This window comes from Boleophthalmus pectinirostris, unplaced genomic scaffold (assembly GCF_026225935.1).
Source record: "Boleophthalmus pectinirostris isolate CB_2022bp ecotype Guang Dong unplaced genomic scaffold, ASM2622593v1 HiC_scaffold_9, whole genome shotgun sequence".
NCBI classification, from domain to species: domain Eukaryota; kingdom Metazoa; phylum Chordata; class Actinopteri; order Gobiiformes; family Gobiidae; genus Boleophthalmus; species Boleophthalmus pectinirostris.
The window spans coordinates 39094275-39118401 of record NW_026571541.1 but is presented as its reverse complement, the minus strand read 5'-3'; the positions used below and the strand labels follow the sequence as shown (position 1 = coordinate 39118401).

Sequence of the window (24127 nt, the reverse complement as noted above, 5' to 3'; positions counted from 1 at the left end):
GTGTCTCTGTTTGTACAAGTGTCTCCATGTCCGAGCACCAAAGTCCATCTGTGACATGTTAGTGTCATATGAACATCTCACACTCTGAGGAGCTCAGGGACCGACCTCCTGCTGGTGCCAGAGTCACGAACTAAACAAGGGGAGTCAGAGTTTCAGGTTCATGCAGCTAAAACCTGGAACAGTCTGAACATGTGAGACAGACTCTTCTGTGACGCTGTTTAAATCCAGACTCTAAACATTTCTGTTTAACTGTGCAAATAACTGAAAGGTTTTCATTCCGCACTCTTCTCTCCAATTTATGTCTCTCTTTTTTAATTTTAATCTTCATGATTATTTATGTTTTGATTTGTTTTTATTATGATTTTAATGTATTTCTTCTTCTGTAAAGCACTTTGAATTACTTTGTGTACGAATTGTGCTATACAAATAAACTTGCCTTGCCTTGCCTTTTTTCCTTTTTTTTTTTTTTTTATGTATTTATTTTATAGGCCTATTTTTTTTTACTTGTATTAAGTGCTGCACACAATTCTTATTTTTTTTGTCATATATATTTTTTTTTTTTATTATTATTTTTTTCCCCCTATATTGTGGTCTTACGGCCACACAATAATGCCACGAGATGTACAATGTACAAATATACAAAAGCCACATTTAAACCCCCTCCTCCCCACACCCACCCTTAACAGACGCTGGAAAAATAAAAAATAATAAAATAATAATAATAAAATTAAATGAAATAAAAAATAATACAAATAATAAAATAAAAATACAATAGTAATAGTACTATTGGCCAAAAAAATAATAATAAAAAATAAAGTAACAATCAATACATTAATAATGATGCAAAAAACTAAATATATACAAATTACATACATACACACATACACATGAACGCACACACCCAAACACACACCCATAACAAATGCATAAAAAAAACAAAAAACAAACAGAAAAAAAAAAAACAGTTACAGATGTGTACAGGTGTCCTTATTTTCCAGAACATTTCTTGTTTGCCATTAGGTTCATAAGTCCGTTTTTCCAGGGGAATGTTTGATGAAAACTGAGTGAATCATAAATCCAGTGGAGGGAAGTTCGGAGTTGCCCACTTCAAAAAAACATTTTCTTTCCGTAGACGTCATAATCATTAACACAGACTGTGTAACATTATCAAAACATTTGTCAGGACAAAGATTTAACAGAGACAATGATGCACAATTATTATTAATAAAATAATTATTTATATAATTATTGTTCATATCAACAGTTTGTCATTTTTCACTCCAGAGTCACCAGACGTTTGTGACCTTTGATGTTTTTGTTCTTAAAAAATAAATCAGGTGAATATCTGTTTTTTCAGATTAAAACAAAGTGTGAAATACTTAATACTTCTGCAAACAACGAGTAACGATAAACAAACACGTGCCTGGACTTATGTATTATTTACAGTGTTGTGGAGTAACAGATTACATGTACCAGAGTAATCAGAGTACAAATTATGAGTAACTGTATTCAGTTACAGTTACTGTTTCAGTGAGGGGTAATTGGATTACAGTTACTTTGTTGAAATAAATGGATTAAACAGAGGGATTTTCCTGTTTTCACATTTTGGGCTAAACCCCCCTTTTTTTTTTTTTTTTGGTAATTCCACTCATTACCAGACACTAAAGCAGGTCTAAACCAGGTCTAAACCAGGACTAAACCAGGTCTAAACCAAGTCTAAACCAGGTCTAAACCAGGACTAAACCAGGTCTAAACCAGGACTAAACCAGGTCTAAACCAGGACTAAACCAGGTCTAAACCAGGTCTAAAACCAGGACTAAACCAGGTCTAAACCAAGTCTAAACCAGGTCTAAACCAGTCTAAACCAGGTCTAAACCAGGACTAAACCCAGGTCTAAACCAGGTCTAAACCAGGTCTAAACCAGGTCTAAACCAAGTCTAAACCAGGTCCAAACCAGGTCCAAACCAGGTCTAAACCCAGGTCTAAACCCAGGTCTAAAACCAGGTCTAAACCAAGTCTAAATCAGGTCCAAACCAGGTCTAAACCAGGTCTAAAACCAGGACTAAACCAGGTCTAAAACCAGGTCTAAAACCAGGACTAAACCAGGTCTAAAACAGGTCTAAACCAGGACTAAATCCTGCTGTGTGGACGTGTTTCTTCTTCTATCAATAATATTTTTAATTTGGTTCAGTAAAGTTTGGACTTTTTATTTTCTTTTATCAGACAAAACTTCTTATGTGAAGATTTCCTCGTCTTTGTTTCTCTACAGCAAATCAAGTAATCCAAAGTAATCAGATTACATTACTCACTTTAAGTATTTTAATGGATTACGTTACAAACTACATTTTTGAGTATGTAATCTGTAATCTGTAGGGGATTACATTTTAAAAGTCACCTTCCCAACACTGATTATTTATACTTACGTGTTGTCTTACTGATGTAGTGTTTGAGTTTGTAGTGTCACTTTAAAACTTTTCACGTTTGTGTGATATTTATGTAAAAATACTTGAGTTCGGATGATCGCGCTGACGTATAATTATTTTGGAAAAGAGAAAAAAAGTTTATTGTCAGAAGTGGGATTCGAACCCACGCCTCCAGGGGAGACTGCGACCTGAACGCAGCGCCTTAGACCGCTCGGCCATCCTGACATATACGCAGTATGTACGTGATGACGTATTTAAAGCAGCACATATCGTTTTTGACCGATTTATCTATGAATTCATATGTTTATATCGTAAAAACACCAGCACAAGACGTTTTATTGTGTGCTTTCTAAAAAGTTCCGTCAGAAGTTAAATTTTGAAGTCTTTACGTTGCAGGGCACGGTTTTTAGGTCGAATTATCAAGAAAACCGAAACGTTTACGACATAAAAATAAAAATTACACTTTTATTTCAGGAAAACCCACCGTGGTCTCTATTTTTTTTTTTTTTTTACTCCAGTGTTAAATAAAAAAAAAAAAAGTGAAAACTCAACCTACAAAATCTAAACGGTTTGGTTCGTGGCGTCTGTCTCCCTCTGGCGGACAATAACAGGTACTACACACTCTGGAGATCTGAACACGGTCACCAGATTTTTTATTTTATTTTATTTATTTCTAAACTGGACCCGGATTGACCTGGTTGGCATAAATAAAATAGTGAAAGAAGAAGGTTATTGTTGTGCATTCTCGTGTGATCTGAAAGACTTCTGTCGCATATATTATATATATATATTTTTTGGATTATGCTTTTTCACAAATACATTTTTTAAAATAATAATAATTTACTGTCGTGGGGATCAGATTAGTCAAAAACTGTGATAGTCCTGGTTTAGATCAGACTGGTCAAAAATAGGAACATCTGAGAAATTTCTAGTAAGAGGAGGTGGGGCGCGGTTTTTCCCGCGGCCCCTGAACGCACCAGGAGCAGCGCGTGGGTCCCGCCCTGATGCTCGGGTCAGTCTCGCGCGCTCTCTTCTGCTGAACACGCGACTCTTCTCCTCCTCTTCGTCTCCTCTTCGTCTCGTCTTGGGCGCGTGAGCATCTCTTCCTCCTACTGCAGTTTCTCTGGACTTAACCCCGGACTGGAGTTTTTTTTTTTGTTTTTTTTTAGTGTAAAAAAACTGATTCTTGGATCCCTCTGGACTCGTCTGGACTTCTCTCTGGACTCGTCTGGACTTCTAGACCTCTCTGGACCTGGAGACCCTCTGGACTCTTCTAGACCCTCTGGACTCGTCTGGACTCCTCTAGACCCTCTGGACTCGTCTGGACTCTTCTAGACCCTCTGGACTCGTCTGGACTCTCTAGACCCTCTGGACTCGTCTGGACTCTCTAGACCCTCTGGACTCTTCTAGACCCTCTGGACTCGTCTGGACTCCTCTAGACCTCTGGACTCCTCTCTGGACTCTCTCGTCTGGACCCTCTCTGGACCTCTCTGGACTCTCTGGACTCTCTGGACTCTCCTCTAGACTCTCTCTCTGGACCCTCTGGACTCGTCTGGACTCTTCTAGACCCTCTGGACTCGTCTGGACTCTGTCTGGACTCTTCTGGACTCTCTCGTCTGGACTCGTCTGGACCTCTGGACTCTCTGGACTCTCTGGACCTCTGGACTCTCTCTTCTAGACCCTCTGGACTCGTCTGGACTCTCTCCTCTAGACCCTCTAGACCCCTCTGGACTCGTCTGGACTCTCTCTAGACCCTCTGGACTCTTTTTTTCGTCTTTTCTCGTCACGTGACCTGTGCGTGGAAGCCCCCGGGCGCGTGCGTGTGGATGGCGGCTCAGCGCGTGAACAGGCGCGTGGGTAAACCGTGCGCGCGCCCGTGCAGCCCGGCCCGGAGCGCGCAGCGGCATCAGGCGCGCGTCACCGTGAAGTACGACCGGCGCGAGCTCCAGCGCAGACTGGACACGGAGCGGTGGCTCGAGCACGCGCTGCACGAGCTCTACAGAGGACAGGTGAGGCACGTGGACACGCCCGTTTAAAGCCGCACTGTGTCACTTTTCTGGCGGAGGCGCCGTCAAACGAGATGTTGTTGATTTGTCTGGAATGTTCCGCAGTATGACATTCAACCTTTCTGTCTCCACGGCGACCAAACTAGAACAAGTTCCAGGTCAGGTCTGTGGAGAGGCGAACCCTCTCGGTTTGTCTAGATATTTTTGACTCTAAATCCTCCTGAGACTGAGTAAATGTAAAGTCACACTGTGGAACATTCCAGACAGAACAGTGACGTCTCCATAGAAACCACAGAGTCCATCCATAGAGTTTTATTATCAGTGTCAGGGCCCCTCCCCCACAGGCCCCAGGACCAATCAGACTTTAATTAGAGAAGGGGCGGGGCTTTGTCTGGTAATTAAACCTTTATGAGGTCATTTTAAAGATCTAAACCAGGACTAAACCAGGACTAAACCAGGTCTAAACCGGACTAAACCAGGACTAAACCAGGACTAAACCAGGACTAAACCGGGACTAAAGGACTAAACCAGGACTAAACCAGGACTAAACCAGGTCTAAACCAGGTCTAAACCAGGTCTAAACCGGGACTAAACCAGGACTAAACCGGGACTAAACCAGAACTAAACCAAGACTAAACCAGGACTAAACCAGGACTGAACCAAGACTGAACCAGGACTAAACCAGGACTGAACCAGGACTAAACCAGGACTAAACCAAGACTAAACCAGGACTAAACCAGGACTAAAACCAGGACTAAACCAGGACTGAACCAAGACTGAACCAAGACTGAACCAGGACTAAACCAGGACTAAACCAGGACTGAACCAAGACTGAACCAGGACTAAACCAGGACTAAACCAGGAAACCAGATTCAGAGGTTTACAGAGATGAGTTTCTCTGTTTCTGGTCTGAGACAAAGACACATCTGTCACTGTATTGATCAAACCTCCTGTGTGTGTGTGTGTGTTGTTTCAGTTTGTGTTGTGTGTGTGTGTTGTTGTGTGTTGTTGTGTGTGTGTGTGTTGTTGTGTGTGTTGTGTGTGTTGTTGTGTGTTGTGTGTGTGTGTTGTTGTGTGTTGTTGTGTGTGTGTGTTGTTGTTGTTGTGTGTGTGTTGTGTGTTGTTGTTGTGTGTGTGTGTGTGTGTGTGTGTGTTGTTGTTGTTGTGTGTGTGTGTGTTGTGTGTGTGTTGTTGTGTGTGTTGTTGTGTGTGTTGTTGTGTGTGTGTGTGTTGTGTGTGTTGTTGTGTGTTGTTGTGTGTTGTTGTGTGTTGTTGTTGTTGTGTGTGTTGTTGTGTTGTTGTGTGTGTTGTGTGTGTGTTGTGTGTGTGTTGTGTGTGTGTGTTGTTGTGTGTTGTTGTTGTGTTGTTGTTGTGTGTTGTTGTTGTGTTGTGTTGTGTGTGTTGTTGTTGTTGTGTGTGTTGTTGTTGTTGTTGTTGTTGTGTGTGTTTGTTGTGTGTTGTTGTGTGTGTTGTTGTGTTTGTTGTGTTGTTTGTGTGTGTGTTGTGTGTTGTTTGTTTGTGTGTGTGTGTGTGTTGTGTGTGTGTGTTGTTGTTGTGTTGTTGTTGTTGTTGTGTGTGTTTGTGTTGTGTGTTGTTGTGTGTTGTTGTTGTTGTGTGTGTTGTGTGTTGTTGTTGTGTGTGTTGTGTGTGTGTGTGTGTTGTTGTGTGTTGTTTGTTTGTGTGTTGTTTCAGTTGTTGTGTTGTGTGTGTTGTTGTGTGTTGTTGTGTGTTGTGTGTGTTGTTTTGTGTGTTGTTGTGTGTTGTTTCAGTTGTGTGTGTTGTGTGTGTGTGTTTGTTGTGTGTGTTGTTTGTTGTTGTGTGTTGTGTGTGTTGTTTTGTGTGTTGTTTCAGTTTGTGTGTTGTTGTGTGTTGTTTGTTGTGTGTGTTTCAGTGTTGTGTGTTGTTTTGTTTGTGTGTTTGTGTTGTGTTGTTGTGTGTTGTTGTTGTGTGTTGTTGTGTGTTGTTTGTTGTGTTGTGTGTTGTTTCAGTTGTGTGTTGTGTGTGTTGTTTCAGTGTTGTGTGTGTGTGTGTGTGTTGTTGTTGTGTGTTGTTTGTGTGTGTTGTGTGTGTGTTGTTGTGTGTTTCAGTTTGTGTGTTGTTGTTTGTGTGTTGTGTGTTGTTTCAGTTTGTGTGTTGTGTGTGTGTTGTTGTGTGTGTTGTTTGTTGTGTGTTGTTTCAGTTTGTGTGTTGTGTGTTGTTGTTTCAGTGTTGTGTGTTGTTGTGTGTGTTGTTGTTGTGTGTTGTTTGTTTGTGTTGTTGTTTCAGTGTTGTGTGTTGTTGTGTGTTGTTGTTGTTTGTGTGTTGTTGTGTGTTGTTTCAGTTTGTGTGTTGTGTGTGTGTTGTGTGTTGTGTGTGTTTGTTGTTGTTGTTGTTGTTTCAGTTTGTGTGTTGTTGTGTGTTGTTCAGTTTGTGTGTTGTTGTGTGTGTTGTGTGTGTTGTTTCAGTTGTGTTGTGTGTGTGTTGTTGTTGTGTGTTGTTTCAGTTTGTGTGTTGTTTGTGTTGTTTCAGTTGTGTGTTGTTGTTTGTGTGTTGTGTGTGTTGTTTCAGTTTGTGTGTTGTTGTGTGTTGTTTGTTTGTGTGTTGTGTGTGTGTTTTCTGTGTTGTGTGTTTGTTGTTGTGTGTTGTTTGTTGTGTGTGTGTTGTTTCAGTTTGTGTGTTGTGTTGTGTGTTGTTTCAGTTTTGTGTGTTGTTGTGTGTGTTGTGTTGTGTGTGTTTGTTGTGTTGTGTGTTGTTTCAGTGTGTGTGTGTTGTTGTGTGTTTGTGTGTCAGTTTGTGTGTGTTGTGTGTGTTGTTGTTGTGTGTTGTTTCAGTTTGTGTGTTGTTGTGTGTGTGTTGTTTCAGTTTGTGTGTGTTTCAGTTTTGTGTGTTGTTGTGTGTTGTTTCAGTTTGTGTGTTGTTTCAGTTTGTGTTGTTGTTGTGTGTTGTTTCAGTTTGTGTGTTTGTGTTTGTTGTGTTGTTTCAGTTTGTGTTGTTGTGTGTTGTTTCAGTTTGTGTGTTGTTGTTGTGTGTTGTTTCAGTTTGTGTGTTGTTTCAGTTTGTGTGTGTTTGTGTGTGTGTGTTGTTGTGTGTTGTTGTGTGTTGTTTCAGTTTGTGTGTTGTTGTGTGTTGTTTCAGTTTGTGTGTTGTTGTTTCAGGAGCAGTTGATTCCTGATGAGCTGAACATCGATGAACTTCTGGACCTGAAAACAGACGAAAAGAAACGAACCAGACTCAATGTAAAGACCTGATTTAGTCCTGGTTTAGACCTGGTTTAGTTCTGGTTTAGTTCTGGTTTAGTCCTGGTTTAGACCTGATTTAGTCCTGGTTTAGTCCTGGTTTAGTCCTGGTTTAGACCTGGTTTAGACCTGGTTTAGACCTGGTTTAGTCCTGGTTTAGTCCTGGTTTAGTCCTGGTTTAGTCCTGGTTTAGTCCTGGTTTAGTCCTGGTTTAGTCCTGGTTTAGTCCTGGTTTAGTCCTGGTTTAGTCCTGGTTTAGACCTGGTTTAGTCCTGGTTTAGACCTGGTTTAGTCCTGGTTTAGACCTGGTTTAGTCCTGGTTTAGTCCTGGTTTAGACCTGGTTTAGACCTGGTTTAGTCCTGGTTTAGTCCTGGTTTAGACCTGGTTTAGTCCTGGTTTAGTCCTGGTTTAGACCTGGTTTAGTCCTGGTTTAGACCTGGTTTAGTCCTGGTTTTAGTCCTGGTTTAGACCTGGTTTAGTCCTGGTTTAGTTTAGTCCTGGTTTAGACCTGGTTTAGACCTGGTTTAGACCTGGTTTAGTTTAGTCCTGGTTTAGTCCTGGTTTAGTCCTGGTTTAGTCCTGGTTTAGACCTGGTTTAGACCTGGTTTAGACCTGGTTTAGTCCTGGTTTAGTCCTGGTTTTAGACCTGGTTTAGACCTGGTTTTAGACCTGGTTTAGACCTGGTTTAGTCCTGGTTTAGACCTGGTTTAGTCCTGGTTTTGTTGAAGTGTTTGTGTTTTGTATTTTCAGGAGATCCTTCAGGCGTCGGGTTCTGACACAGACGTGAGTTTTATTCTGGAACATTTATTTAAAAACATCTGTAAAGCCCCAAACGCTCTGCTCCACCTGGTGATGTCATCAGGTGGTGATGTTCTCAGCTCCTTTTTCTCTTCGGTTCAGTCGAGATCAGCGACTCCACGACTGAAACGATCCAGGTGATTCAGGTGAAGGTTTGTGGACGTTTAAAAACACAGTGGAGCACTTCCTGTATCACCACACGATGACATCACGAGGTGGAGCAGAGGATTTTCAGTCTGAGAGTAAAATTACATTTGTAGAGTTTATTATTTTTATTGTTTCAAATTAAAACTGATGAAACTGAAGTTGGACCAAACTCCACTGACACTCATCTGCTCTCTCTCCTTCCTTCCTTCTTTCCTCCTCTTCCTTCTTCCTTCCTTCCTTCCTTCCTCCTCTCTCCTTCCTTCCTTCCTTCTTTCCTCTCTCTCTCTCCTTCCTTCCTTCCTTCTCTCTCTCCTTCCTTCCTTCCTTCCTCTCCTTCCTCCTCCTCCTCCTTCCTTCCTTCCTCTTCCTCTCTCTCCTCTCCTTCCTTCTCTTCCTCCTCTCTTCCTCCTTCCTCTTCCTTCTTTCCTCTTCTCCTTCTCCTTCCTTCCTTCCTCCTCTCTCTCCTTCCTTCCTTCTTTCCTTCTCTCTCTCCTTCCTTCCTTCCTTCTCTTCTTTCCTCCTCTCTCTCCTTCCTTCCTTCCTTCCTCTCTCTCCTTCTTCCTTCCTTCCTTCCTCCTTCCTCCTCTCTCTCCTTCCTTCCTTCCTTCTTCCTCCTCTCTCTCCTTCCTTCCTTCCTTCTTTCCTCCTCTCTCTCCTTCCTTCCTTCTTTCCACCTCCTCTCCTCCTTCCTTCCTCCTCCTTCCTCTCTCTTCCTTCTTCCTTCCTCTCTCCTCCTTCCTCCTTCTTCCTCTCTCTCCTCCTTCCTTCCTTCTTTCTCTCTCTCCTTCCTTCCTTCTTTCCTCCTCTCTCTCCTTCCTTCCTTCCTTCCTTCCTCTCCTCTCCTTCCTCTCTTCCTCCTCTCTCTCCTCCTTCTTCTTTCTCCTCTCTCCTCCTTCCTCTCCTCCTTTCCTTTCCTCTCTCTCTCCTTCCTTCCTTCTTTCCACCTCTTCTCCTCTCCTCTCCTTCCTTCTCCTTCCACCTCCTCTCTCTCCTCCTTCCTCCTCCTCTCCTCTCTCCTTCCTTCCTCCTCTCTCTCTCCTTCCTTCCTCTCTTTCCTTCCTCCTCTCCTCCTTCCTTCCTTCCTTCCTCCTCTCTCCTTCTCCTTCCTTCCTTCCTTCCTCCTCCTCTCTTGCTCCTTCCTTCCTTCCTTTCTCTCTCTCTCCTCTTCCTTCCTTTCCACTCTCTCCTCTCTCTCCTTCCTTCCTTCCTCTCTCTCTCTTCCTTCCTTCCTTCTTTCCTCTCTCTCTCTTCCTTCCTTCTTTCCTCTCTCTCCTTCCTTCCTTCTTTCCTCCTCTCTCTCCTTCCTCCTTCCTTCCTCCTCTCTCCTTCCTTCCTTCCTTTCCTCCTCTCCTCCTCTCTTCCTTCCTTCCTTCTTTCCTCCTCTCTCCTTCCTCTCCTCCTCTTTCCTCCTTCTTCTTTCCTCCTCTCTCCTCCTTCCTTCTTTCCTTCCTCTCTCTCCTTCCTTCCTTCCTTCTCCTCCTCTCTCTCCTTCCTTCCTTCTTCCTCTCCTCTCCTTCCTTCCTTCCTTCCTCCTCTCTCTCCTTCCTTCCTTCTCTCCTTCCTTCCTCTCTCTCCTTCCTTCCTTCTTTCCTCCCCTCTCTCTCCTTCCTTCCTTCCTTCTTTCCTCTCTCTCTCCTTCCTTCCTTCTTTCCACTCTCTCTCTCTCTCTCCTTCTTCCTTTCTTTCTTCCTTCTCTTCTCTTCCTTCCTCCTTTTCCTCCTCTCTCTCCTTCCTCCTCCTTTCCTCCTCTCCTCCTTCCTCCTCTCTCTCCTCCTTCCTTCCTTCTCCTCCTCTTCCTCTCCTTTCTCCTCTCCTCCTCCTTTCCTTCCTCTCTCTCTCCTCCTTCCTTCCTTCTTTCCTCCTCTCTCCTTCCTTCCTTCTTTCCTCCTCTCTCTCCTCCTCTCCTTCCTTCTTTCTTCCTCTCTCTCTCTTCCTTCCTTCCTTCTTTCCTCCCTTCCTCTCTCCTTCCTTCCTTCTTTCCTCCTCTCTCTCCTTCCTTCCTTCCTTCCTCCTCTCTCTCCTTCCTTCCTCTCTTCTTTCCTCCTTCCTTTCCACCTCCTCTCTCTCCTTCCTTCCTTCCTTCTTTCCTCCTCTCCTCCTTCCTTCCTTCCTCCCTTCCTTCCTCCTCTCTCTCCTTCCTTCCTTCTTTCCACCCCTCTCTCTCTCTCTCCCCTTCCTTCCTTCCTCCTCCTCTCTCCTTTTTCGCCCTCTCTCTCCCTCCTCCTGCCTCTCCTTCCTTCTCCTTCTCTCTCCCTCTCCCTTCCTCCCTCTCTCCTCTCTCTCTTCTTTCTCTTCTGTGTTTCAGTCTTTCATCAGTTGTTTCTTGTTGAAGCTTCAGGGTTTACAGACTCAGGAGGATCTGCACAACAACGGCATCGAGCTCCAGCAGCTGCACATCTGCTCCACCAGGACCTCCTCCACCTCCTCCTCTTCTCCATCCTCCTCTTCATCCTCCTCGTCCTCCTCCAACACGGACGTCCAGATCTGACCATCCAACGCCTGAAGAACATCTGCTCCACCAGGACTTCACCTCCTCTTCTTCATCCTCCGACAGTTTAACAAAGAAACATCCTGAACCTCGTCTGTCAGAAAAAAAGAGAAATGAATCTTACAAGTGTTTCTCCTCCTCTGACCTTCTCCTCTGACCTCTCCTCTGACCTTCTGCTCCTCTGACCTTCTGCTCCTCTGACCTTCTCCTCCTCTGACCTCCTCTGACTCCTCCTCTGACCTCTCCTCTGCTCCTCTGACCTTCTCCTCCTCTGACCTTCTGCTCCTCTGACCCTCCTCTGACCTTCTCCTCCTCTGACCTTCTCCTCCTCTGACCTTCTCCTCCTCTGACCTTCTGCTCCTCTGACCTTCTCCTCCTCTGACCTTCTCTTCTTCTCCTCCTCGATGTTTCCGTTGGCGTGTGTGTGAAGCTTTTCTCTCAGTCCATTATCATTTTTATCGTCATGATGAATTAAAGACGAGGTTCTGGAACCTTCTGGCGTCTTCCTCAGCGTTCTTCTTCTTCTTCCTTCGTCTGTTCTTTGTCCTGAATCCGGCGTCTCTGTTCACTTTTTAAAATTTGTCCAAAAAATAAACGAATCAAAAACAAACAAACGTCAAACCCGGGTGTGTGTTTCTTTTCTTCTTTCCCTTTTTTTTTTAATCTTGTTCTGATCTTCATCTTCATCTCTTCATCTTAAATTAAACTCGGTCAGTATTTAAAGGTGCATCATGTAACTTTTCTAGTGACACCACCGGGCAGAGCGACGGGCCGGGTCTGTGGAGAGGCGAGACGCTCAGTCACGACGTGTGTGTGTGTGGTTTTTGTGTTTGTGAGCTGTAAAAACAAACACTCGTAATTATTAATCAAAACAAACAGATAAATCCACACTGCGGAACATTCCAGACCGAGCTGGAACATCTCCATGGAGACGACACACACACACAAACAGACACACACACACACACAGACACACACACAGACACACACACAGACACACACAGACACACACACACACACACACACACACACGCACACGTTTCGGCTGAGCTTTTCTCGCAAACTGAAAAAAACAAAACAAAAAACGCTCTGTTCCACCTCGTGATGTCATCGTGTGGTGATACAGGAAGTGCTCCACTGTGTTTTTAAACGTCCACAAACCTTCATTTCATTTTTGGATTCATTTCAGCTCTGGACGTTCGACTAAATCTCCACTAAACTAAAAAGTAAAAGGAGCTGCTCAAACTGTCACAAACTACCACTTCATGACATCACGAGGTGGAAGTCGGAGATAAAGCCACAACACGGAACATTTGTACAAAGAGTGAAGGTTTATTTGAGCAGCAAAGGTCAGACCAGAGACAAGTGTACTGAGCTCTACAAAGAACTAAACCAGGACTAAACCACTAAACCAGGACTGAACCAGGACTGAACCAGGATTAAACCAGGACTGAACCAGGATTAAACCAGGATTAAACCAGGACTGAACCAGGACTGAACCAGGACTGAACCAGGTCTGAACCAGGACTGAACCAGGACTAAACCAGGACTCATGTTTGAGGGACTATTTCCTCTCGTATCCCTCCGCACACGTCACACATCGGCTCAACTCAAACCCAAACTTTGTCCTTTCCAAACTTTTTTTTTTCTTTTTTCTTTCTTTTTTTAAATCAACTCAAGTTTTCAAACTAAAATCGGAGAAAGAGCGTTTTCCCCCCAAACGAGAAGGTCGCTGGTTCAAATCCTGGTTCAGTCCTGGATCCTGTAGTGTTTTTGGTCCTTCACTTTTACACATTCCTGATTTGACGCCCGATGTTTAACGGTATTTACGCCTGTGGGTTTAACACGTTTTAGCAGTTTCACTTTCGTTTTTGATCCTCTGACCCCGCCCCCCTTCCCCTTTGCTCTCTGTGCTAACTCCCTCCCCCTTCAGAGCACCATCCCACACGCTCGTTTTGCGTCGCACTAACGAGACTCCCGCGGGTTTGTGCGGTCGCCGTGTTCAGTTTTGCGTCTTTGTGGTTTTTAATGGAGCTCGTGGGCGGAGCCTCATACAGACTCGTACCACCAACCGTTTGTTTTTTTTCACGAGGGACCGGCGTTAGAACACGGGAGGAAAACTCAACTAAATTTTGCTTCAGGACACTTCAGGATTAAAGTTTAAACGTCAGAAATTGGTTTAGTCCCAAATCTTGAACTCAAACTTGTATTTTAGCAAAGTGCGGATTTTCCCCCCAAAAAAAGTATTTTTGTCACTCTTTTACGATTCAGAAGTTTTATTGTCCTCGTGTTTTGGTCAGAGTTCCTTGGTTCAGCCGTGGAGGTTGAACAGGTCCGTGAGCGTGGTCTGCCGCTTGGACTTGGGGCAGGTTTGTGGAGTTTTGGGGCAGGTTTTGGGCGTCGCGGGTCCCGGTTTGGCGGGTTTCGGCGCAGGCAGCGGTGGACTGAAGGCACGCGGTTGTTCGGGGGGAGCGGGGTCGGAGGCGGGGTCGGTCAGGGTGGCCCGGGTGACGGTGGCCGAGGGCGGGTGTCGTCTTTGGACAGCGGCGGCTTTAAGAGTAGTCTGAGTTTGACGGACAGGCGTGGAGAGCGTCGCCGTGGCAGCAGCGGGCGGTCTCTTGCGGGCGGCGGCGGGGGCGGTGTCCTCGGGCGTCCCGCGGGCGGCTCGGAGCAGGTAGGCGTCCTCGGAGCCTTTGCGTCGGTCGGTGTGTCGCTGTTGTCGGTCCAGTTGTCTCTGCAGCTCCAGGGCCAAGCGCAGATCCTCCTCCTCCTGCCTCCTGAAACACACGGACAGAAGGGGGTTTGTTAATGATCAATGATCAATTAATCAACTAATCCTGCCATCACTAGTCCTAATAATGTGAATCATCAGTAAAGAGTTTTTAAAGTGCACTTACGCTCTCTGTGGATTCTTTTATTTTTGAGGCGTTTTAAAAAGTGGAACAAGCGTCAACTCTGAACAAACAAATGTTTGGACCTTTACAGTGATTCTGTTGTTTTTTAGGTTGTGATGTTTGTCAGTGATCAGTTTGTAACTCAGTTCAATGGGAGAAAATCCTGCTGTGGAGAAACATTTTCTGACAATAATGATCTAATTTACCTAAAACTGTGAATATTAAAATGAAGAATTTTTGATGTTTTTTAAAAGTTAAAGTGGAGTCCAAGGTCACGCCGAGATACTTGAATTCTCCTCAGCTGCACATTTAAACACGACTTGGATGGACGATCCTCAAATCTGGTCCCAAGGAAAAGACCCGAGACTCGGTGTAAGTTTAAACTCCAGGTCATTGTCACTTTGTTTAGAAATTTATACTTTTTGTTGAAATAAGAAGTTAAACTCAAACCAGTTTCAGTGATGATTATCGATTAGACGTGTCCATGACTCGAGTTCAGATCACGACAGAAAGTTCACATGACCTGAGTTAAATCCCTCAGAGACCAGGACTAGACCCGGGTCCCGTCTTTGGGCTCATTTTACCTGCGCCGCTGAAGCTCCTCCTCCCACTCCGCCAAGGCCACGCCCACCAGACCGGACGAGGGGCAGCTGCGTTTGCCCCGCGTCTCGTCGTCGTCGTCCTGCGCCTCGCCGCTCTTCCTCTTGGCCCCGCCCTCCGCAGGCCGGTCGCCGCGGTCGGGCTGGTCCGCCGTCCCGCCCGGCGACTGGACGCGCGGTCGCTCCGTGTCGGTCTGCGGGCCGTAGAAGTCGAGCGGCGGCGGCTCAGAGCTCAGATCGACCAACATGTTCTCCTGAAGAATCACGAGGAAGAGTTTGAGATTAAAACAGTCGTGGATCAGAGTGTGACTGGGTTTAAGCTCTTTTGTTTCTCTATATTAATTAATTACTGTGAGGAAGTGTCCATATTTGGGGAAGGGGCGGGGCACTGACCTTGTTGGCGTGGGAGATGTGGGCGGGGCTTCTGGAGAGCGGACACAGGAACCTGAGTACAGACGGTCAAACCGAGTTAAAGACGTCGAACACGAGACAAACACCAGACTCTGACCACGTTTACATCAGGGTTTTTATTCTCAATTTAAATATTTCTCTTTCTCCGTCCAACAGCAACGAATTTACACCGACCGGAAGAAAACACACGACAGACTAAACCAGGACTAAACCAGGTCTAAACCAGGTCTAAACCAGGTCTAAACCAGGTCTAAACCAGACTAAACCAGGACTAAACCAGGACTAAACCAGGACTAAACCAGGTCTAAACCAGGACTAAACCAGGACTAAACCAGGTCTAAACCAGGTCTAAACCAGGACTAAACCAGACTAAACCAGGTCTAAACCAGGACTAAACCAGGACTAAACCAGGTCTAAACCTACTAAACCAGGACTAAACCAGGACTAAACCAGGTCTAAACCAGGACTAAACCAGGACTAAACCAGGTCTAAACCAGGACTAAACCAGGACTAAACCAGGACTAAACCAGGACTAAACCAGGTCTAAACCAGGTCTAAACCAGGACTAAACCAGGACTAAACCAGGTCTAAACCAGGACTAAACCAGGACTAAACCAGGTCTAAACCAGGTCTAAACCAGGACTAAACCAGGACTCTAAACCAGGTCTAAACCAGGACTAAACCAGGACTAACCAGGTCTAAACCAGGACTAAACCAGGACTAAACCAGGTCTAAACCAGGACTAAACCAGGACTAAACCAGGTCTAAACCAGGACTAAACCAGGACTAAACCAGGTCTAAACCAGGACTAAACCAGGACTAAAACCAGGACTAAACCAGGTCTAAACCAGGACTAAACCAGGACTAAACCAGGACTAAACCAGTCTAAACCAGACTAAACCAGGACTAAACAACTAAACAGGACTAAACCAGGTAAACCAGGAATAAACCAGGACTAAAACTAAACCAGGTCTAAACCAGGTCTAAACCAGGTCTAAACCAGGTCTAAACAGGACTAAAACAGGACTAAACCAGGACTAAACCAGGACTAAACCAGGACTAAACCAGGACTAAACCAGGTCTAAACCAGGACTAAACCAGGACTAAAACAGGACTAAACCAGGTCTAAACCAGGTCTAAACCAGGACTATATCAGGTCCAAAACTAAAAGAAGAAATGAGAAACATGATCCATTCAACTTTAAACTCAGAATAAACCAAACACTGACTTTTTAAAGAGGAATTCATTTTTATTCAGAATTAAATGATTTGATTTCAGAGTTAAAGCTGTCGTGTAAACGTGGCAGGTCTGGTGTGATAAGAGCTGATTTGTACCCAGTCGTTATTTGTTTTTTTTTAATCTAAACCTCAAGCTTCATAAATAAAAAGCCTGGACAGGATTCAAACCCAAACACACCTGTCGATCTGGCCCAGAGGTTTCTTCTTGACTGGAGTCTCCTGTGGGGCGCGGCTCTGCTCCGACTCTGCTGATGTGGAGTTCTGAAACAGGAAGGAAAGGTTTTCAAAAGTCACTTCGGAGTTAAACTTTTATTAAAAACAGTAAGATTTAGTTTTAGTCCCATTGTTATTACTATTTGTGAAATGCGGAGCAAAACTTCAGACCGAGGATTTTTAAAGTGTAAAAGACTGGAGATAAAGTCCTGGGGAAGTCGAGTTACACAAAAGCCTGGACTGACAGGGAGGTTCTGTGACTGGACTCATGATTTGCGGAGGATAAACTCTGTGGAGAATGTGGAAGAGACGCTGCACTTTAAATTTAACACTTTACACACGCGACGAATAAAGTCTAATCATTATTTCTGCTGTTTCCTGAGTTTGTATTTTGCGTCTCTGTGTCCGTCGCTCTGGTTTATCGACTTTGTCAAAATCTCACACAAAGACACAAAGTCCTGAACTCGGGGAGAAGCAAATTCTCCTCTTTCACCTGCGGTCATTCAACGGAGTATGCAGGCACAGCTCCAGACCTGCCCGACAGGGAGTCCTGGTTCAGTCCTGGTTCAGTCCTGGTTCAGTCCTGGTTCAGTCCTGGTTCAGTCCTGGTTCAGTCCTGGTTTAGTCCTGGTTTAGGTCCTGGTTCAGTCCTGGTTTAGTCCTGGTTCAGTCCTGGTTTAGTCCTGGTTTAGTTTCAGTCCTGGTTTAGTCCTGGTTCATTAGTCCTGGTTTAGTCCTGGTTTCAGTCCTGGTTTAGTCCTGGTTCTGGTTTAGTCCTGGTTTAGTCCTCCTGGTTAGTCCTGGTTTTCAGTCTGGTTTAGTCCTGGTTTAGTCCTGGTTCCTGGTTTAGTCCTGGTTTAGTCCTGGTTTAGTCCCTGGTTTAGTCCTGGTTTAGTCCTGGTTTAGTCCTGGTTTAGTCCTGGTCAGTCCTGGTTCAGTCCTGGTTTAGTCCTGGTTTAGAACCTGTTTTAGTCCTGTTTTAGTCCTGGTTTAGTCCTGGTTTCAGTCCTGGTTCAGTCCTGGTTCTGGTTTAGTCCTGGTTTAGTCCTGGTTCAGTCCTGGTTTAGTCCTGGTTTAGTCCTGGTTCAGTCCTGGTTCAGTCCTGGTTCAGTCCTGGTTTAGTCCTGGTTCAGTCCTGAGCTGGAGTCCGGTGTGGCAGGTTTTAAACTTTAATCTGAACTTTGTCTGGACACAATCTGACCTGAAACTACGGCTGAAAGTACAAGTGGAGTCACAAGGGGGCGCTCTGGGACACACGTAACACAGTCATGAGTCTGTAGTTCAGCGTGTCCTTCTAACTCCTGTTTTTAACGTCTGAAAACCAGAAAGTGTCTGACCAGTTCTCTGCTGAGGAGTCGAGCCAGCCTCTCGTCGTCTTCGTCTCGTCTCCTCTGCTGCTTCAGAAGCTCCTCCTCCTCCGCCAGGAGTCTCTGAATCAGCTCCTCGCTCGCCCGACACTCCTGCTCCTCCAACGCTCGCTTCTCCTCTGTGAGCTACGACACAAACGACAGAGACAAAGAGAAAAGAGAGACAGAGAGAGAAGACGAGAGAGAGACGAGAGTCAGAGACAGACAGGAGAGACAGACAGAAGAGGAGGAGAGACAGACAGGAGAGAGAGACAGACAGAAGAGGAGAGAGAGACAGACAGAGGAGGAGGAGAGACAGAGAAGAGGAGAGAGACAGACAGAAGAGGAGGAGAGACAGACAGAGGAGAGAGGAGGAGAGAGACGAGGAGGAGAGACAGACAGAGGAGGAGACAGACAGGAGAGAGAGACAGAGGAGAGACAGACAGAAGAGGAGGAGAGACAGACAGACAGAGGAGGAGGAGAGACAGAAATAAATCAGATTTCTCACACAAATATATGGAGAAATCAAATAAAAATCAGACAGTTTGAACACGTAAAACACTGAGTAAAAAACAAACAAGTAACAAGAGCAGACAGGGGACAGGAGCAGACAGGAGCAGACAGAGGAGCAGACAGGAGCAGACAGACAGGGGCAGACAGGGCAGACAGGGGCAGACAGCAGACAGCAGACAGCAGAGCAGACAGGGGCAGACAGCAGACAGGGGCAGACAGGGCAGACAGAGCAGACAGGAGCAGACAGGAGCAGACAGGAGCAGACAGCAGAGGGCAGACAGCAGACAGGGCAGCAGACAGGAGCAGACAGGGGCAGACAGGAGCAGACAGACAGGGCAGACAGGAGCAGACAGCAGGCAGCAGACAGACAGGGCAGACAGGGCAGACAGACAGGGACAGGACAGACAGGGCAGACAGGAGCAGACAGGAGCAGACAGGCAGACAGCAGACAGGGCAGACAGGGCAGACAGGGCAGACAGGGGCAGACAGGGCAGACAGCAGACAGGGGCAGACAGGAGCAGCAGACAGGGGCAGACAGGAGCAGACAGGAGCAGACAGGGGCAGACAGGAGCAGACAGGAGCACTCTCACCTTGGAGATCTGGTCTTCGTACTCTCGTCTCAGAGCTCCAGGTTCACTCAGTCTGGGGAAACACATCGTCTCTGCACGAAACACGAACACTCAACACAGTCTGACTCCTGCCCCCTACAGGTGTGTGTGTGTGTGTGTGTGTGTATGTGTGTGTGTGTGTGTGTGTGTGTGTGTGTGTGTGTGTGTGTGTGTGTGTGTGTGTGTGTCGTGTGTGTGTGTGTGTGTGTGTGTGTGTGTCTGTGTGTCGTGTGTATGTGTGTGTGTGTGTGTGTGTCGTGTGTGTGTGTCGTCTGTGTGTGTGTGTGTGTGTCTGTGTGTGTGTGTGTCGTGTGTCTGTGTGTGTGTGTGTGTGTGTGTCTGTGTGTGTCGTGTGTGTCTGGTGTGTGTGTGTGTGTGTGTCTGTGTGTGTGTGTGTGTGTGTGCGTGTGTGTGTGTGTGTGTGTCGTGTGCGTGTGTATATGTGTGTGTTGTGTGTGTGTGTGTGTGTGTGTGTGTGTGTGTGTGTGTGTGTGTGTGTGTGTCGTGTGTCTCATGTGTGGTGTGTGTGTGTGTGTGTCGTGTGTCGTGTGTGTGTGTGTGTGTGTGTGTGTGTGTGTGTCGTGTGTGTGTGTGTGTGTCTGTGTGTGTGTGTGCTGTGTGTGTGTGTGTGGTGTGTGTGTGTGTGTGTGTGTGTGTGTGTGTGTGTGTGTGTGTGTGTGTGTGTGTGTGTGTGTGTGTGTGTGTGTGTGTGTGTGTGTGTGTGTGTGTGTATATGTGTGTGTGTGTGTGTGTGTGTGTGTGTATGTGTGTGTGTGTGTGTGTGTGTGTGTGTGTGTGTGATGTGTGTGTGTATGTGTGTGTGTGTGTGTGTGTGTATGTGTGTGTGTGTGTGTGTGTGTGTGTGTGTGTGTGTGTGTGTGTCGTGTGTGTGTGTGTGTGTGTGTGTGTGTGTGTGTGTGTGTGTGTGTGTGTGTGTGTGTGTGTGTGTGTGTGCTGTGTGTGTGTGTGTGTGTGCGTGTGTGTGTGTGTGTGTGTATGTATGTGTGTGTGTGTGTGTGTGTGTGTGTGTGTGTATGTGTGTGTGTGTGTGTGTGTGTGTGTGTGTGTGTGTGTGTGTGTGTGTGTGTGTGTGTGTGTGTGTGTGTGTGTGTGTGTGTGTATGTGTGTGTGTGTGTGTGTGTGTGTGTGTGTGTGTGTGTGTGTGTGTCGTGTGTGTGTGTGTGTGTGTGTGTGTGTGTATGTGTGTGTGTGTGTGTGTGTGTGTGTGTGTGTGTGTGTGTGTGTGTGTGTGTGTGTGTGTGTGTGTGTGTGTGTGTGTGTGTGTGTGTGTGTGTGTGTGTGTGTGTATATGTGTGTGTGTGTATATGTGTGTGTGTGTGTGTGTGTGTGTGTGTGTGTGTGTGTGTGTGTGTGTGTGTGTCTGTGTGTGTGTGTGTGTGTGTGTGTGTGTGTGTGTGTGTGTGTGTATGTGTGTGTATATGTGTGTGTGTGTGTGTGTGTGTGTGTGTGTGTGTGTGTGTGTGTGTGTGTGTGTGTGTGTGTGTGTGTGTGTGTGTGTGTGTGTGTGTGTGTGTGTGTGTGTGTGTGTGTGTGTACCCGTGTCGTCGTGTGCTCCTCTCCTCTCTGTGTTCTGGGGAAAGACTCTCTGGATCCTCGCCCACAGATCCTCGTTCACTAAGCTCCTGTCGCGGTTGTGTCGTCTCGCCCACGTCGACACTCTCTTACGACACAGGGGGCAGCAGAGAGTCGTCTTGTCCACGGACTCCAGGAAACACGCCTGGGCACAACGCGACACGAGAGCCGACGGGTCAAACACAAACGAGCTTTAACTAAAATCATCACGATATAACTGAAACAAAACATAAACACGACACATTACGACTCTGCGTCTGTTTCGCTCTTCACTTTGGTTTGATTCGATGCAGCGAGTCTCAAAACATTTACACGACCGACCAAAAGCAGACGCTTTGACAAAACTTTACAAAGACGGGGGCGTGACTGACAGGAGCATTGACCAATCAGAGAGAAGTGTGCTCCATTCACGTCAGAGATTTTTCACAACGACCTGAAGTGTCCCGCTGTAGGTTTGTGGAGCATACGGTTAATGTTTTTCTTGGTAAATGTGTGTGTGTGAATGTGTGTGTGTAAATGTGTGTGTCATATTCTCCAGCAGTTTCATAAATCTGCTCCATCACCAAATCCTCAACCAACAAACTCCACAAAGGAGAAACATTCTAACATGAACAATTTATCCACAACATCAAGAGAAGAAAGAACTAAACTTAAAGGAAACAATGAGCCACATGAGTCACACAACAAACTCAACTCATGTTCTGATCCTGAACAAAACAGAAGGAACTTGTCACTCACACTCGTTCTACTGTTAATATTCAAAATCTATTTCATGATGTTGAGATTAACACAGAGACTTGTGCAGTTTGAATGTGAGTCATGTGTCTGAACATCTGAACATCTGGAGCTTTGCAGATTTATGAAACTGAAGGAAAATACGAGGACGCTGGAGTCTGGATGTTGTGTATCGATGGTTTTAAACAGTGTAAAACGCCCGGTGTAAAACGCCCGGTGTAAAACGCCCGGTGTAAAACGCCCGGTGTAAAACGCCCGGTGTAAAACGCCCGGTGTAAAACGCCCGGTGTAAAACGCCCGGTGTAAAACGCCCGGTGTAAAACGCCCGGTGTAAAACGCTGTGTACCTTGCAGAAGGTGTGAGCACATGGCAGTGTCACTGGTTCCATGAAGATCTCCAGACAGATGGGACACAGACAGTCTTCTCTGGACAGACCCTCGCTGCCCTCTGCCCCCCGCTCCACGTCCGACACGGGCGCCATTGTCCCTGTGTCCGCTCCGTGTGCGTGCCCGCTCCGTGTATGTGTGCCCGCTCCGTGTGTGTGTGCCCGCTCCGTGTGCGTGCCCGCTCCGTGTGCGTGCCCGCTCCGTGTGTGTGTGTCCGTGTGCGTGCCGCTCCGTGTGCGTGCCCGCTCCGTGTACAGTCTCTCTGTGTGTGTGCCCGCTGTGCCCAGTCTCACTCCTCTCAGGCTCTGCTGTGAAGCCAAACTGCAAAAAAAGAACATAGTTAATGTAGATGGACCCATGAGTATGGATGGAACAATAAACAACCACATCATTTATCACGATTAAAAGAGTAAACTACAATCGATCCTGGAACATTTTCTATAATCATGAGAAACGCCAACAAAAATAATCACCAGAAATCACCAGAATGTGCAGAAAAAAATAAATTTCTCCATGTGGTTTTCTTCTAGATCCTTGTCGTTAACTGTTTAAACTGGAACTTACCGATGAGATTCAAATGATCATTATACGTATCCGTAACATTTTTTAAAATATCACCAACTTTCAGAATTATCGTTAAAGGAAATGATTTGATCTATAATCGTCCCAGTCCAAACAGTGAGGAGGAGCTTTAGATTTCAGCGTGAGTTTGGCTGCTGCTGGAGAGTCGCCCACTGCACACAGCTGCCCCCCTCCTCCTCCTCCTCCTCCTCCTCTCCTCCTCCTCTTTTCACACACACTGGATGAAGAGGAAGAGGAGGAGGAAGAAGAGGAGAGAGTGGGGAGGGGAGATTTTACTGGAGAGAGTTGTGCCCGGACATGTCCACACTCAGAGTTCAGAGGAGAAACTAAACCAAGTCTTTAGCTGAAAATTCTGAATGAGGTGACCAGATTTTCAGACCTGGTTTAGACTTGGTTTAGACCTGTTTTAGTCCTTGGTTTAGTCCTTGTTTTAGTCCTGGTTCAGTCCTTGTTTTAGACCTGGTTCAGTCCTTGGTTTAGTCCTTGGTTCAGTCCTTGGTTTAGTCCTTGGTTTAGTAGTGGATTAGTCCTGGTTTAGTCCTGGGTTTAGTCCTTGTTTTAGACCTGGTTTAGTCCTTGGTTTAGTCCTTGGTTTAGTCCTTGGTTTAGTCCTGGGTTTAGTCCTGGGTTTAGTCCTGGGTTTAGTCCTGGTTTAGACTTGATTTAGTCCTTGTTTTAGACCTGGTTTAGTTTAGTCCTGGTTTAGATCAGATTGGTCAAAAACAGAGACACTTTGGACATTTCTTGTATAAAACTGGGACAAATCAGTGGTTTTGTGTAAATCTGCAGGGACAGGGGACACGGGGCTTAACACTGGGACTGTCCCAAAGACACAGGGACGTGTGGACACTCTAGACCCAGTCCCAGTCCCAGTCTCAGTCCCAGTCCAACCCTGCAGGGACACAGGAGGACGGGGGGACATCTGATCCTCTCTGTTTGTTTTCTGAATAAAGTCCACACTGTGTTTTATAACATTTGTCCTTTTAATGGCTCACTCCTACACAAACTCAGACAAGTAAACGAGTTAAAAACGAGTAAAACACAAAGTCCAAACCTTGAACAAAAGCAGAAAGTGCAGATGAAAGGTAGAAAAGTGTGTAAAAGTGTGTAAAAGTGTCGTACCTTTGAGCATCGGAACCAAAACAAGCGTCGTTAGCCTCCGGAGCTAACACCCAAAAGAGCCAAACTTCTGAACCTGTGCGGCTCACGGCTCTTCTTTACACCGCTGACAGTGCGGCTGGGCCCGGCTCGGTTTCGACTCACGTCCCCGGCCGCGGTTTGAGGAGTTTAAAGGGAGAAAAGTGGAGAAAGTGACACTAGCATTAGCCGCAGGTTAGCACCGGGTACCCGCCGAACGGCCGCGCCCGCACTGCGCAGGCGCCAATCTAATTAATATTAATTAATGTATTATTTATTTTTATTACTGTATTTTTATGTATTATTGTTGTTGTTTATTATGCTATTATTAATATGTACTTATTATTGTATTTATAATATTTCATTTTTTCATTTGTATTTAGTATTGTATTTATTATGTCTTATTTATTTTTATGTATTACTGTATTTATTATTTTGTATTATTTTATTTTTATTTATTATTGTTCTTGTTTATTATTCTTTTATTTATATATATTTAGTATTGTATTTATTATATTTTATTATTTTATACATTTATTTTTATTTATTATTGTTCTTGTTTATTATTCTATTATTTATTTGTATTTAGTATTGTATTTATTATGTCTTATTTATTTTTATTTATTATTCTATTTATTATTTTGCATTATTTTATTTTTATTCATTAATTTTTTATTTATTATTATCCTGTTATTTATTTGTATTTAGTATTGTATTTATTTTTTTATTTTATTATTTGCTTGTATTATTTTTTTATTTATTGTTATATTTACTATTTTTTATGTTTTTAATAC

The 24127-nt window shown here is 45.1% G+C and overlaps 2 protein-coding genes and 1 non-coding gene across 7 annotated transcripts; 1 reads left to right on the top strand and 2 right to left on the bottom strand.

The window, feature by feature from the left end:
* Positions 1 to 2565: 2565 nt before the first annotated feature.
* Positions 2566 to 2648, bottom strand: trnal-cag (transfer RNA leucine (anticodon CAG)). Its single transcript has one exon. It is a non-coding gene; the product is annotated as a tRNA-Leu (tRNA).
* Positions 2649 to 4174: 1526 nt separating this feature from the next.
* ppp1r14ab (protein phosphatase 1, regulatory (inhibitor) subunit 14Ab) lies at positions 4175 to 11259 on the top strand. 3 transcript variants are annotated; one of them, XM_055166653.1, is made up of 4 exons: positions 4175 to 4432; positions 7564 to 7644; positions 8408 to 8428; positions 10896 to 11259. In XM_055166653.1, the coding sequence occupies exons 1-4, from the start codon at positions 4250 to 4252 to the stop codon at positions 11076 to 11078; spliced, it is 468 nt and encodes a 155-aa protein (XP_055022628.1). In that variant the 5' UTR covers positions 4175 to 4249; the 3' UTR covers positions 11079 to 11259. The 3 variants fall into 3 exon arrangements, with proteins under 3 accessions (XP_055022628.1, XP_055022629.1, XP_055022627.1); XM_055166654.1 differs by having other exon boundaries at positions 8396 to 8428; positions 10929 to 11259; XM_055166652.1 differs by having other exon boundaries at positions 8396 to 8428.
* A 1131-nt stretch (positions 11260 to 12390) lies between these two features.
* Positions 12391 to 23555, bottom strand: rnf168 (ring finger protein 168). Of its 3 annotated transcripts, none has more exons than XM_055166614.1 (10): positions 23319 to 23555; positions 21884 to 21935; positions 21575 to 21787; positions 20458 to 20638; positions 18883 to 18953; positions 17771 to 17926; positions 16399 to 16481; positions 14965 to 15016; positions 14557 to 14825; positions 12391 to 13855 (listed from the first exon to the last, which is right to left on the bottom strand). In XM_055166614.1, the coding sequence occupies exons 3-10, from the start codon at positions 21707 to 21709 to the stop codon at positions 13390 to 13392; spliced, it is 1413 nt and encodes a 470-aa protein (XP_055022589.1). In that variant the 5' UTR covers positions 21710 to 21787; positions 21884 to 21935; positions 23319 to 23555; the 3' UTR covers positions 12391 to 13389. The 3 variants fall into 3 exon arrangements, with proteins under 3 accessions (XP_055022589.1, XP_055022590.1, XP_055022591.1); XM_055166615.1 differs by having other exon boundaries at positions 21575 to 21821; positions 21852 to 21935; positions 23319 to 23410; XM_055166616.1 differs by having other exon boundaries at positions 21575 to 21794; positions 21870 to 21935; positions 23319 to 23410.
* Between the last annotated feature and the right edge of the window lie 572 nt (positions 23556 to 24127).